This window comes from Mastigoproctus giganteus, chromosome 4 (genome assembly GCF_048544385.1).
Source record: "Mastigoproctus giganteus isolate SK-2022 chromosome 4, ASM4854438v1, whole genome shotgun sequence".
In the NCBI taxonomy this organism is placed as follows: Eukaryota; Metazoa; Arthropoda; class Arachnida; order Uropygi; family Thelyphonidae; genus Mastigoproctus; species Mastigoproctus giganteus.
This window is the reverse complement of record NC_143578.1, coordinates 121648613-121664369: the sequence shown is the minus strand read 5'-3', so window position 1 is coordinate 121664369 and position 15757 is coordinate 121648613. Positions and strand designations below refer to the sequence as shown.

At 35.7% G+C, this 15757-nt stretch overlaps 1 protein-coding gene across 1 annotated transcript in view; it reads left to right on the top strand.

The window, feature by feature from the left end:
• Positions 1-15757, top strand: part of LOC150087031 (uncharacterized) — a 346277-nt gene that overhangs the window by 245533 nt on the left and 84987 nt on the right. The window contains exon 12 of the mRNA XM_090371763.1: positions 24-122. Within this exon, the coding sequence (XP_090227889.1) occupies positions 24-122 (99 nt within the window). The remainder of the gene's footprint in view (positions 1-23; positions 123-15757) is intronic.

Here is a 15757-nt window from a genome sequence, read left to right as displayed (position 1 = left end):
AGTAATGATGATAATATTTTTAGAGTGGAAGAAAAGCTTTGTACATTGCTGCAAGAGGTAGCTATACAGCTATTGTTGATATGTTGATAAGAGTAGAGAGAGAACAAAATCGAAAAGAGTTGGTAAATATCAAATCTTTTATTATCAGATATATATCATTTTCTAAAAACAAGCACCACGTAAAAGTCAAAAAGTGATTAAATGAGTGCAACTGCATTTAACCAACTCCAGCTTGCTTATTCTTTATCTGGGAATCTCCTCCTTTTCATAGTTCAGACACTTGATAATTATATGAATTTTAAGATTATAAGACTATTTTAAGATGTTTTTACTGAATATTAAGTCAGTAATATTAGAATTAAAATTATAACATTAGAATTTTATCACACGCCTGACCTAAACAGGGATGCTAATCTTGAGTATTTTGATAACAGTTTTTGATTTTATATGATTAACATTTTATGACAGTCATATACATTTCAAATGAAAAGATTATAATGCATGGTATAGGAACACCTTTTTGCCTAGGGAAAAAAAAAAAACTGATGTCACTGTTATCATTGCAAATAATTTTTATGGGTGAAAAAAAAAAAAAAAAAAAAAAGAGTTGTTGGATGTTGGAAGAAATTCACCAGTTGGTTTTATATGGGTTTTATCAGCATTTTAGGCCATATTTCAGCAGCATATTATGTCTGTTCATAGACCAATTTGCATGTTGTCATACTGAAAAACCCTAAATAATTGAAGAGGCCTTTAAGAATTCCTTCAGCTGTCAAGAGGATTTAAACTCAGGGCTCTTGAAATAAGTAACAAGCAGCAAAACTACTGACATGGAATATGAAAAAAGCAATTAAATACGTTGGACAAACAATAGACATGAAACACTGGAAAGTGTTCCTGATGATTTACATCCACTAAAGGCCTGATAAAAAAGTTCATTGTAATCGAGGATATAAGCCAATGTGCAATAAAGGAGATTTGTCTCCTTTTTTTTTTTTTTTTTTTTTGAATAGCAAAGTCAAAAGATTTTATTGCTGTTTGTTATTCTGAATTGCACTAAAATTTGGTTTCCACACAGGCTAAATTCCCACAGATTCTATTAAAGGGGAAAAATTCTCACATAAACACAAATCTGGGGGAAATATTGGAATCATTGGTTAAAGAAGCATTGCAGGATCATCTAGACAAGACTGCAGTAATAATTCAGACACAGCATGATTTTGTCAAGGGGACGTCTTGCCTGACCAATTTGATTGGATACTGTGATGTAGTCACAAAGGAACTGGATGTAAAAAATAATTTTGATATGTGGAATTTGTAAGTTGAATTTCAGGAAAGCTTTTGATACTGTTGCACATGGAAGACTGCTGTACAAACTGGAGCAGTATGGCATTAAGGGAAAGTTGCTACAATGGATAAAAGGATGATTGAGTTGGAGAAGACAAAGAGTGGTAATCAATGGGCACTGCTCTTTGTGGACAATGTTATTAGTGGAGTCCCCCAGGGTTTGGTGTTGGGCCCATTGTTGTTTTGTATATTTATCAGTGATATTGATGAAGGTATATCAGGCTTAATGTTGAAGTTTACAGATGATACAAAAGTTGGCAGGCTTTTTAATGACAGTATGCTACTGCAAAGGGGCACCTCCGTAGCCAGGTGGGAAGGAGCAGCAGTGCATAGCACACGCTTCTTGATTAGACCGGGGTTTGAGCCCGTCACCACCAAATATGTAGGATGCAGAAAGGTCAGGGAATAACCACCGCATATCTCGGAGCAATATAGCCTTAGTTGCTAATGCTCCTAAAAATCAAAATAACAAGCTACTGCAACAGGATCTGGAAATGTTGGGCTGAGAAGTGGCAACTGAAGTTTAACATTGACAAATGCAAAATACTGCATATGGGTAGCAGTAACCCCAGAGAAATGTGCCAACTGGGTGGTGTTACACTCAGAGTAGTAGAGAATGAAAAAGACCTGGGGGTAATTGTGCAGTCAGATATGAAGTTTTCTGATCAGTGCAGACTGGCTTCCAGAGCAGGTCGTGGGGTCTTGTCAGTGATATACAGGAATTTTGCTAGCAGGGATAAGGAGGTGATTATCTCCTTATATAAGGCAATGGTCAGGCCACAACTTGAGTACTGTGTACAGGTCTGGAGGTTTCATTTTAGGAAGGATATAGAGTTTCTAGATTGAGTACAGAGAAGGAAACAAGACTGGTGAGGGGAACAAAAGGATGTCTTATGAAGGAAGGCTTACATTCTGCAAATTGCAGCATCCAGATACTAGGCACCTGTGAGGTGATCTGATCAAGGCATTTAAGGTCTTGAATGGTTTGAACAGGCTCAATGCTGATGGAATTCTTCCTCTTGCTCAGATTACAAATCTCAGGGGGTATAAACTGAAATTTCGGAAAGGCAGTTGTAGAATAGATGTGCAGAAATTTGCTTTTAGCTAGAGAGTAGTTGATTGCTGAAACAAACTACCATCTGTCGTTGTGGAAGTTGATACCTTAAATAAATTCAAGGAAGAAGTGGAGAAACTTTTGGAGCAAATGGATGGGTGCATTGGAAATTTTTTTTTTTTTTTTTTTTTTTTCTGGCTGTTGCTGTATAAACTTGCTTTCTTGCATCATATACCTCTGCTAATGTTAATGCTAAATCTGGAACATCTGTTTTATTCTGCATAGAGCAATCTAAATTTGTATCACCACTTTTTAAAAAGCATAAATTAACTTTTAGTGAATGAAAATAAAACATATACACTAAAAATTGTCAAAGTGACCACTGTATATTGACCACCTGTCAAAAGTGACAAAATTGGCACTGTCAAAAGTGGCAGGCTCACAGCTCTCAGCACGTGGAACCACGTGCTGAGAGCCATGAGCCTGCTGATATTTAAGGATGTGCTGTATGAAGGAGGCAGATGCCTTTGAAAGCTACGGTATAATTTTAGCGCTTTTATCATCTAGTATTTTAATTTCATTGTTTTATTGTAAATATATTTTATTGTAAATAGTATCCTGCATTTTAATATTATATTTTATACATTGTAATTATTTATTCGATTAAACTTTATTTGTTCTATCTAGTCATTTCAATATTTTAAACAGTACAAAACCATAAATTTTAATACAGTTGGTGTATGACGGCATAATATGAGTATGAATTTTATGGTCCCCAGCGGACAAAATGGGATCCTTGTACGTGGAGAAACTTGTAATATCACCTACCTGTGTGTTGTGTAATGTGACCACTTTGAATTGTTGTTTTGGTTTTTTCCAACTTGTTAAAGTTGGAAATCTTAGTGGATTAAAAATATAACTTTTTTGTCTTTTTTTGATAAATTTAATCAATTTTAGTATTAGTAGTGGCAAAATGATTTAAGGAAACAAGCTTATTCAGCATGTTTAAGCAAAAAAAAAAAAAAAAAAAAATTTCACTTCATTTATCCTTCTCTTCCAATAATTTGTGATCCCTCTTTAAATTTCAAACTGCCCATCCCACAATACCAAATGGAAGGTTGTTCCAGTAATCAATTACTCTCTGACCAAAAGCAAATTTTCCATATTTACCTTGCAACCGTCCTTTTCCGATTTAAGTTTATCTTTTTATGTATGTCTGTCTGGGTGTGCGTGTGTGTGTTCTCTGAGAAAGAGTAAAAATGCCATCAGTATTTAGTTTACTCCATCCTAAAGCCTTAAACATTTTAATCAGATCTCTCATTACCTAGTTTCCGCACTTGTTCCAACAGATTCACATTGTAAAATAAGGTTCCAGATGTATGTAATACTCAAGTGCAGCCTAATGTTGCTTTATGCAATAGGAAATCACCTCTTTTTCTCTGCTTGGCAAATTCCTGAATATCATTGGCAGAGCCCTATGATCTGTCCTATCAGCCTGTCTGCACTACTCAGAGAACTTCATATCAAACTGTACAATAACCCATAGATCTTTTATCTTGAATGTCGTACTACACACATTTTTCAGATAAACTGAAGGAGAAATGGAGCAACATGATGCTTTTAAATAAATTAAAATAAGAACAGTTTTTTCATAAATTATATGGAAACATTTAATTGGAAATAATATGAAAAATCATCATTATGGAAACATTTAATTAGAGATAAAAATACAGTATAGAAAACCATATGCAATTTTAAATAGACTGAATTAGTAATAGTTACTGTTTTTAGGATACCAAATTGCATTTAAAAATATTCACGCTGAGTTATACATTATTGGTATTTTCAAGGTCACAGTAATTCTACTGAGTCAGCCATTTGGATGTTTCCAGGAGATAAAAGAACTACAGCAGTGCCACCTGCTTATTCAGTGGTGACTAGAAATTCGGCATAAATTGCGTAAAATTATTAAATTGTGACATTACGAGGCAGCTTCATCACTGAATAAGAGCTACTCCATTTATATGGCTGCGGCACGTTTAGTAGATCGGCAGCTTAAATCCCAAGCCCAGATAAATGGTGAGGGTTGACGTCAGGAAGGGCATCCGGTCGTAAAAACTATGCCAAAACCAATAGATGTGTCCTGGTTCCTGGTTAAGAAGTTAATCCAACTAGAGGAGAAGAGGAGGATGTAAAGTGTGAATTGGGAACATTGAATACTGACCCCATATAACGTGGGAAAAGGCGAAGACAAAGAAGAAGAGTAATAGTTACTGTTTTTGTTTATGAAGTGGAGTATAACACCTTGGCAATTCAGTATTATTCATGATCTTCCCTAACAGTTTCTCTCAACCATTAGTAGAAATGATAACTGCAGGTGTAGTAGTGGACATGTACAAGCAATGAGCCATATCTTTATTGTAGCAAAGCTCCCATTATGGAAGTGCATCTTTACCCACTGTTCCATTTCTTTTAATTCCTCGGTATAGCTTACTTCTCCTTTAGGAATAGTTGAATTAAAAACTGTGTGCTGAAGCAGTAGCCAAAATGCTAGGTAATTGAAAATAATTAACACTGAAAAGAAGGGTAGAAGTGACAAAACGTTTGGCAAACTATAGTGAAAGAAAAACTAAAGATGCTTTTTGGAATAAGCAAGGTCAATAATATCAAGAAAAGGAAATTAGAATATCCCAATCCCAAGCAGATTAAAAATTAAAACAATAGGTTTGTAGAAAAGCAAGAAAAACTAACAATGATGAAGTTAGAAGAGAAATTTAATATTTCAAAAAACAGTGAGGTGAATGAAATGAATTGCAACAAGTTGTAGTGAACCCCTATAAAGAAAGGTTTAGTGAAATAATTTTTGATTTTAGAAAAGCATTTTTAGTGTGACTTAGTATTATTAATATTAATAGTGGAAAATGATGCAAGAAAGAAAGATTATACAGCATTATGAAAGGGAGAAAAAAAAAAACATAACAGCACTTCCCATATCACTTGCACAACCCTTCCAATAGTTTCTCTAGTTCTTCCTTGAATTTAAACAAATTATTCACTTCCACAAAACTAGATGGAAGTTTGTTGTCTGAAAGAAAAGGTCCACACTTCTCTCCACAGTTCTCTGCTCCTCTCCTTTTACTCTTTTCTCCCTTTTTTTCCAGTTCGGGACTCTTGCTTTTCCAACTCCACAGCCAACAACCACACCTAAAAGAAAAAACTCCCCCATTCTCTGTCCTCCCCTGTACATATATAGGTCCCCCTCCTTTTTCTAACCCCCCTTTAACTGTATTGGTCCGGGTTAAAATTTTATTGAAGTGAGTTAGCACTCAGGGACTGTCACTTTCGGACACCTGACAAAACCAGAGGGTGACTTAACGTTGGGGGGGTGAGGGGAACTCCATATTTGTACGGGACTGTGTCTTCAAACTGAACAGAGGCCGTCAGACATAAAGTTCGCCCACTCCGACACTGAATCTTCAAACAACAAATACTCCGTAAATGCTTGATTCGGATTACACCACACTTGTGATTCTTACGGGCATAGCTCCCTTTTTATCGGCAAGTGTCGCATCTTTCTCGTTGTTTTCGTAAACAATGCACTCCGACACTTACTTACTTTCATCGAATAAAAGACCTCGAGCCGTCAGCCAGCTGGTACCTAACGGTGATATAGGGTTTCACAGCTGTGGCATCGATTGCGTGAGCGAAAGCAAAGGGGCTTTCACAAGAAACGGCAGTTGTATCGAGAAAACATAATCGTCACAGAGGTATAGGGCGACTGTTTTATATCTTTCTCTTTAGGGATGAATCACGATGAGTAAAAATGAATGCATTTTTACAATAGTCTGTGCAAGAAGCAGAATGCCATCAGCACTGAGCTTACTCGATGTTGCCTAGTCAGCAAATTCTGCAGTCTACAGAACTGAAGCCTTTCCTTGTAAGAGCATTCTCCATTTCTGCTCATTAATCTTGATGCTCTTCTACACCAGTTCTAATGATTCACATCCTGCTTAAAATGAGGCCTCCAGACCTGTATGCAGTACTCAAGGTGAGGCCTGGCACCTTGAGTACTGCATTACTTCTTTAACCAGTGACTCCATAATTTTCCATGGAATAGATTTCAAGCTAACAGATCTGTATTTACTTATCTCACCTTTTGATCTCCCTTTATGAATTGAGAACTCATGTAAACTGGATTCACTGTATTAGCTTTTATGTGCTTCATAAATAAGAGCATCACTCTTTCCCTCTCATGTCTTGTCTGTCCTTTTTGTACACATTGTACTCCCCATATTCAAATGCTGCTTCCCTTATTATTATTATTATTATGATTATAAGCCATACGGTGCAAGGAAGCCTAAGGCTTATGCTGCGCCAGCAAAAAAAAAAAAAAAAAATTCCCGAGTTACCCTGAGAGAGAGAGAGAGAGAGAGAGTCAGAAGTAGAAAGGAATCACCAAGAAAGAGAAGAATGATGATATCCAGCTCAGGACCCTGGGTGTGTGTCTGAGTGATGCCATGCCTCTGCTATTCCTACAAAGTTCACATTTGATGACTTAACCAGGACTTGTAAATTTATCAAATTTATTTACTATGTTCCTAGCATTAGTGTACTTGTACATATACATGCACCTGTTTTTACTCTTGGTAACTACATGAAATCTTAGACTTAGTGAGTTCGTGTTTCTAGTATTACCCAGTAAGGCATCACAACAAATGGTGACATAGAAAATTGAAAAATGTTTAAAATGTAAGGATAGGCTGAAAAGTAATGCTCTTAACATATGACATTTGAAGGAAAAAGAGAAACAAAGAAGCATACTTGTATTTAAAAAAGATTTCTTAAATTTGATGTATCATTTTTCTATATCTCAATACATTTTTCCCGATGTTTAGGCCACTCACGTAAACTTCCTTTGGCTGATAAGGCTGTTATCTCAATTGCTGCTTTAACTTCATCACTGAGTTCATATCTGTTGCCTTGGAGATGTGTTCTTTAAACCTTTGGAAACAAAAAAAATTGTTTGGGGCCAAATCTGGGCTATCAGGTGGATGCAGAACAACTTCAAATTCCAGTGATAAAAATCTTCCCAAAACTGTAATTTCAACCTGCAGTGGGGCTGTACTTTATTGCATTGAAGTATCATTGCCATATTTCAGGGTCTTACTCGTTTGATCCCTCCCCTTTTTTTCTTTTGTCAAAATGTACTGGACTGAATTGATTGTAGTTGTTTTTTCTAAAAATTGAGTAACATTTTCAGCAGGCTGAAACACAATGACTCTATGTTGTTTGAACTATATGTGCTCAAAGTGCTTCTCTCTAAAACAATGTTACTTGTAAATGAAAAACCATGCAAAAACTACTGTGCACATAGTAGCTGGAAACTGTTGGCTACATGGGAAACCTGGTTGCAACCTGCTGTGCCAACTAGGGCTGAGGTTATGAATTAAGAGGCATTATTTTTTCAGTCTACCCTTTTAACAGTTAAATATTAAAATACAGGGTGTACAAAAAAATGCTTTATCGTTAAGAAAAGTCCATAGCTTTTGATCTGATATGAAAAAAATATATATAATTTTCACCATTACAAAGATGTGTTTGTAATGGCATCAAATTGAAAACACATAAAAATACATGGAAAACTCATAAAAAAATGTGTTTTCCATGTACTCCAATAGATCATTGGTACAAGTGGTGACACAGTAGGTCATAAAGCAAAATGGCTACTGTTAAAGAAAAAGCACAATATGTTTTGTGGCTTGCTGCTATAAATTCACTGATTCAATGTAATTATTACTTCGGTCACCCTTTGATCCCCCTTTGTGAATTGGGGGTATATTTGCACGTCTCCAGTCAATGGGGCCATAATTATTAGAGCATCCAGAGATGCTCTCATAATTATTGCTAAGGGTTTGCTTACTTCCTTTGCTGCCTCCCTTAATATAACTGGATAGACATCCACCCCAGGTGCCTTTCTTATGTTTAACTTCAATAATTTCTCCTCCACTTTCCTCTCGATTATTATAAAATCATTTAGCTCCCTGTTAGGGCTTGATAAACGTCTGGCCTCCACTTCCCTACAGAATTCCTCATCTGTGAATGTAGGTGCAAAATACTCACTCAGTTTGTCAGCTGCCTGAGCTGGGTCATCAACAGTCAAACCATTGATATCAAGTGGACTAATCTGATTCATCCCATTCCTTCTAGAGTTTACACAAGTAATGAAGTCTTTGCTGTTTTTCTTTGCATCTTTTCTCAAATATTTCTTGTAATCTGCCTTCGCTTGCCTAACTTTCTTTGTGACTTGATTACAGACTAGATAATATGTACCATAGGCTTCTGTGTCACCCGATAATTTATATGCGTCCCATGCATTTTCTTCTCTGCTTTTATAGACAAGTTTAACTGTATACAGATAATTATAAATACAGCATCTACAAACAGTCATGTACAAAACAGTCAAAAAAGTCTATTCAATATCTATCAGAACATTAAGTTTTCAGAAATGTTTAATCTTCATTTCAATTATTTTTGAACATACACAGAACTCGTAGCAAGCATGCTAAAATATGTTCCTCTTTCAACCAAAATATTTTCTGCTAAGAGGAATACCATTTGAAGTACAATTTTTGGTTTGGTAATAAAATATTTAGTATCTGAAGAAACAGCAATATTTTCATAATCATCTTTAGCCATCAGGATCCACTGCAGGAGTTGGACTTATCCAACGTAATACACTTTGTGCCTTTCTCATCATGTAGATCCTCTCTTCTGTGGATTTCCTCTTGCTATTTTTTCTGGATCTTCCTCTGCCTCTTTTTAGTTCTCATGTCTGTTCTCTTGTCTTTTATGCTCACTTTTCTTCTGTTATTGCTACATGTCTAGCTTATGCCCATTTGTTTTCATATCTTTTAATATCCATTGTACAAATCTCCTTCCTTATCAATTCATTTCTCTTCCTATCCTTAATGGGCTACTTTGAGTATTATACTTTTCATTTTTTCTCATTTTTTCACTTTTTCATTTTTAATGGATTATTAAAAGCTTATTTATTGTTTTACTGTTCTATGTCCATGTCTGGGTTGTTGGTTGTTGCAGGTGGAATGCATTTGCATAACTGCCAACTTTTTTAAAAATCAGTTTTAAAAAATTCTGCAAATTTCTTCTTAATTTTGTTAGCGAATACAGCTGTAATAAACACCTGAAAATAATTTGCTGTAATTGTTCAGTTAGCCAAAAAAGAGAACTTTATTCTACAGGTTTTTTCATTTCCAACATAATGCATATGATTTGGCTCAAGAATGATGCCCAAGAATCAATAAAAATTAATAAAAGAGCTTAAAGTTTATTCAGAACTAATATCACTAAAGAAAATAAATTTATGGCATGGTATCTACTCTAACTTGCATCCCCTGTCAATAAATAGTAAAGACTACCTTCCTTGTCAATCACAGGGAAGACAGACTGATTAGTATTAGTAGCTGCCCATCCCATCCCATCCCATCCCATCCATTAGCTTATCTAGTTTTCTTTCTTAAATTTATTCATACTATTCACTTCCACAACAACAGATGGAAGTTTGTTCCAACAATCAACTACACTCTGGCAGAAGGTACACCTCGGCCCGTCTGTCCTGCAACCATACTTCCTCGGTTTGAATTTCTGTTCCTTCCCCCCCAATGTGTGTAGTCAGAGCAATAGGAAATATATATCAGAATTAAGCTTGCCCAATCCATTCAAACCTTAAACACCTCAACCAGATCACCTCTCAGGTATCTAGTTTCCAGAAACTGAAATTTGCAGCACTGCAGCCTTTCTTAGCTAACAGCCTTTTGTTTCCCTTGCCAACCTTGTTACCCTTCTCTGCATCCAGCAGATTGACATCCTTCCTAAAATGAGGTCTCCAGAACTGTATGCAGTATTCAAGATGTGACCTAACCATTGCTCTGTACACTGGGATAATCACCACTTTATTCCTGCTAACAAAATTCCTGTATATCATTGATAAAACCCCATGAGCTGTCCTGGCAGCCTGTGTGCACTGCTCAGAGAATTTCATATCTGGCTGCACAATTACCCTGGATCATTTTCATTTTCCACTACCCTGAATGCAGTACCACAGTTGGTACATTAATATGGGATTAATGCTACCCATATGCAGTACGTTGCATTTGTCAATGTTAAACTTTAAGCCATTTCTCAGCCCTGTGTGCCTAACTTTTCTAGAACTTGTTGCATCTTTCCTTGATTACTGTTATTAGAACTGCTCTGTCAAATTGTATCATCTTCATACTTAGACAATAAGGCTGATATGCCTTCATGAATATCATTAATACATATAGAAAACAACAATGGATCCAGCAATGAACCCTGGGGGACTCCATTAATAATATTAATCCAAGAAAAGCAGCAGTCTGCTCTCCATCTTCTCCTACACAATTATCCTTTTATCCATATCAGTAATTGCCCAATGCCACACCACTTCAATTTGTACAGTAATGTTTTCTGTGAAAGAATATTAAAAGCTTTAATGAAATCCAAGCATGTAATATGAAACTTATTTTCTGTATCTGGTTTCTTTGTTACTGCATCATACTATCCAATCAGATTGGTTGGACAAGATTGCCCCTTAACAAATTCATGCCATGCCATTATAGCTGCACTCGTGGTTTGATAATGATGCATTGCTTCTTTAACCAGTGATTCCATTATTTTCCCTGGAACAGAGTTAAGCTAACAGGTCTGTAATTACTCATGTCATTCTTTGATCCCCTTTGTGAATTGGGAGGTCAAAAGGTGACATGAGTGAATTATATGATCAAAGGGTGACATTTGTGAATTATGAGATCATTCAAAGATGCTATCATAATTTTAATTGCTAAGGGTTTTCTTGCCTCCTTTGCTGCTTCCCTTAATATAATTGGATAGATACCCAGGTGCCTTTTGTATGTTTAAATTCAACAATTTCTCTTTCACTTTCCTCCTGGTTATCACAAAATCATTTAGCTCCCTGTTAGAGTTTGATAAACTTCTAGCATACCTTTCAATAAAGAATTCTTCATGTGTGAATGTTAATGCAAAATATATTCAGTTTGTCAACAACCCAGAGGGATCATCAGCAGTTAAATAATTGATATCAATTGGCCTAATGTGATTCAGTCCCCTTCCTTCTACTGTTAACATAAGTGAACAAGTATTTGATGCCTTTCTGCAAAATATCTATTTTGAAATAGATAGTTTGCACTACTAGTTCTGTCAATTTTAGTATAAGAACCTATCAGCTGCTATTACAAAAAAAGAAAGAATTGGTGTACAGCCATCTTTGGTTGGAGAACTGACAAGTGCATAAGGAAGCTTGAAATATAAGAAATTATTCCAAGTCATGCTACACATTTTAAAAGTTCTTCCTTGTAGCAGTGCTGAGCATAAGGGAATATTCTGTCAGATGGAAAAAAAAAACTGAGTTCAAGTCTCTTTCTGGTTTTCTCGTGAAGCTTTGGAAATGCTCTTGATAGCCAAATCTAAACAGCAGTGCCACTGTAAACAAAACTTTGACTCAACATTTCTGAAGAAGGCAAAGCCTGAAAAATCCTAGGTAAGCATACTATACTGGTAAACAATCCTGTGCTGTATTTTAACATAAAATGTGCATGTTGTCAGTGAACTTTTAATTCTTAGTGCAGTATTGGACTTTAAAAACTCCAGGTGCCAAAAAACCTCTTTTTTCTTGTTTTGGGGGGGGGAAAAAGTCTCCTGTTTTCTTCCTCTGTATAGTTGTCCAAATTTGCTTTTCAAAAGTCAAAAGTTACACATTTGTTGAAACTTAATTCTTAGAGCAGTATGGACTTTAATTTTTCATTTTTTTCATTTTAGACTGATTGAGTGGTTCTGTCTCTGAATGTGACACTGTGCTCTCACATGATCACATGTAATGGCAAAAGGTTTACATGATCACATGTAAAACTTTTGCCATTCTGTTCTTTGTAAAGGTGAAGTAGCAACCACAGCAATCACTAATGAAGTTGTAGGATCATAGTGTGAAATATCTGATTTCCATCTGTATATAATTTCCAATTGGAAATAAACAAATATTTAGAACTCGCATATGTAAAAGTGCTTCATTCCTTCTTTTTATATATTTACATTACCTGTGCATCACCATGCTACTCAAGTAATATCTAAAATGAAAACCTCTTTTCTTAGTGTCTTTTTGATAGTTTTACTTTATTTACATTTTAAATGCATGGAATCTTGAATGAACTTTTTACATAACAATCTCCAGTTTTGAACTTCTTTACTTCATAAAACCCACCCATTTATCAAGTCTGTAACTAAGTATATGAAAATTATTAGAAAACAGCCATTTTCTGCAACTTCCATCAACCCATACTTACAATATTTATGTTTACACCTGTTTTACATTGTGATAGTTCTTTTGCATCTTTATTACCATCTTAGTACTAGCAGTGGCAAATGAACTAAGAAAGTAAGTTTATTTCACAAATTTCCATACATCTGTCCTGCAACCCCTTGTGTTGTTGTCTGAGCAAGAGGAAGGATGGCATCAGCATTTAGACTACTCAATCCATTCAAACCATTAAACATCTCAATCAGATCTCCTTGTAGGTGCCTAGTTTCTAAGTGCTGCAGCTTGCAGAACTGAAGCCTTTCTTGGCAAGAGTATCCTTTTTTTCCCTCACTAACCTTGTTGCCCTTCTCTGTAACCATTCCAGCAAAAAAAAAAAATCCTTCCTAAAATGAGGCATTTGTGACCTATATGCAGTACTTTTCCTCTTAACTCTTGCATTGATAATCTTGATAAATCTCCAACTACTTCCATCCCAACTGTTCCTTATCATTTAGATTTGGAGGTTACCTTTGACACAGAACTCAGATTCAACAAGCACGTTGACAAACTCATCAGTCATGCAGCGCACCTGAAATGGAGAGAAACAACACCTGCATTACATCTCAGACAGGGTTACAGCAACAAAATATGTCAGGACCATTATATACTCCCCACTACTTTATGCAGCTGAAATCTGGGCGTCAGCAGCACCCATGATCAGAATACCCATCTGGGCAGCAGAATATTGGCTCCTCAAATGGGTAACCTACATGCACAGGTTATCACCCCATGTTCATACAACTGAAATGGCCCAGGCCCTGGGAATCCTCAGGCTGCCCTCTCTCATTGATGAAAAAAGACTGATAATCACAGTAAAGATGTTGACTGGTCTGATCACATCTCCTTCATTCTGGATTCTCTGTGGCTGGAGGATTCCACCTGCGCAGCTCAGAGCCACCCCAATTATTTTCCCTCTTCATGCACGTCTCCACTTATCAGATCGTTTCCTACCATGCCAGATGCTCGGACGAATCCGGGACATCGACGCCGACCTTAAGAAATTTGCCATCAACTGACGATATAGACATGGGATACTCAGCCCAACACAATCCATAGACCGCGAACTGTCAGCTGCATCTGCCAATCCCCTTAACTAATACAGGGAATAGCAACCACAGAGGATGTAGCGCCACCATCTCTTGACAAAGCATTGCAACTCATCGACGGAAGTGAACCTGCCCCAGTTGCAGACCCCTGTGAATTAATTAGTGAGCATAATGGGAAACGACCCTGACAGTGCTCTTGCTGCTCTCTCCCATGAACTGTGAAGACCAATAGTCACTACTGTAAATTGTATATCCTTTTGTATTCATTATTCATTTTGTTTTATCCTTGTATAATTTAATATCATCTTGTCTTTTGTTTTCTTTAATATCTTATAGTATTTAATGTTTTTGTAACACCTCTTATTTGTAAACTCCTGACCTTTTGGCCGTGAAGGGAAAGTTGCAGTACTTAACCTTGTAACCAGTTACAATGAAACGTGCAATAAAGACACACACACACTCTCTCTCTCTCTCTCTCTCTCTCTCTCTCTCTCTCTCTCTCTCTCTCTCTCTCTCTCTCTCTCTCTCTCTACCTACCTCTACTATAATGGACATGACCATTCAATATCTCTGTTTTCTTTTCAACAGAAAGACATGTGATGAATCCTGAACATTGCAATGCCAAGGGCTCTCCTGATCCTTATGGCATTTCTCCACTTGTTCTTAAAACCTGTGACCCTCATTTTGTGTTGCCTTTTCACACTCTCATATTTCACTAGGGTTTTTCTTTAAAGCCAATCATTTCCTAAAATTGATAACAAATCCTTTTCTTCCAGTTATTGTTGCACTTATAGCAACTCTTTACAAGCGAATGGAGAAATCCCTGAAACCTTCCATTAGATTAACAATCACCAACATGACATGTATTATATCAATAGAGATCTACTGGTATTATTTATTTGTGGTAAGATCCATGAAAAGTTTGAAAAAACTCAAGCAGTTGCTCGAGTTTTTTCAAATTTTTGCTAAATTTAAGGAAAACTAGACAAATTATCAGAGGAGCTTCACGGGTGAAGTAGGAAATGTTTTTTATTTATTTATTTTTTTTTAATTTTTTGGCTAATGCTGTATAAGCTTGCTTTCCTGCATCATTTACCACTATAATACTAATACTAAATTCTTATTTTATGTATCCATTATATGAACAAAAAAATTCATTTTATTGCGTAAGGACTTTTGCTCTGAATTATACTGAGATTTAAATACATAGGAGAGTATAACTGTAGTTATATATATATCTCTGATGGTATTTATATCATATCTATAATTGGTATTGTTTTTAATACTTGATAAATGCCTAACCATGATTTTTTCACTCTGTGCATTTTTTATTAAATTTTATTGTTTCTTCAAATAAGAATTGTAACTGCAGATTCACTGTCCAACCTCTTGGTTCTTTTATGCCGATTAGTAGTTGTCCACATTTTTATGTCCTTTTTCTGACTTTTGAAACAAAAAGTGAATGTTCTGCTTAATTTAGGAATTAATTTATTTGAAACAGTTTAGAAACAAACTTGGAGATTTAGCTCATGATACATTCGATCCATTTGCTGGTAAATTGCATAGTCATCCATTTTGTGAGATGATTTGACATGATCATATATGGTAAATAAAGTAGAAGGACACTTGTCATTTTCAGTTGGTATCAGTGTTTAATTAAATTTGGTAAAAATACATCACAATAAAGTCATTAACTGCTATAGATAGTGTAGCACACTACTGTAATATTATTGGTAAACATTAAAATTGGTTAATTATTTTAAAGAGGAGGGAATGATACATGGTTCATCATTGTAAAGATTAAACTACTGAAATAAATTCTCTTTTAGCACATATCATGAATTGAGTTATTTATTGATATGTTACTGTTAAAAAATTGGGCACTTCCATACCTAAACTTAT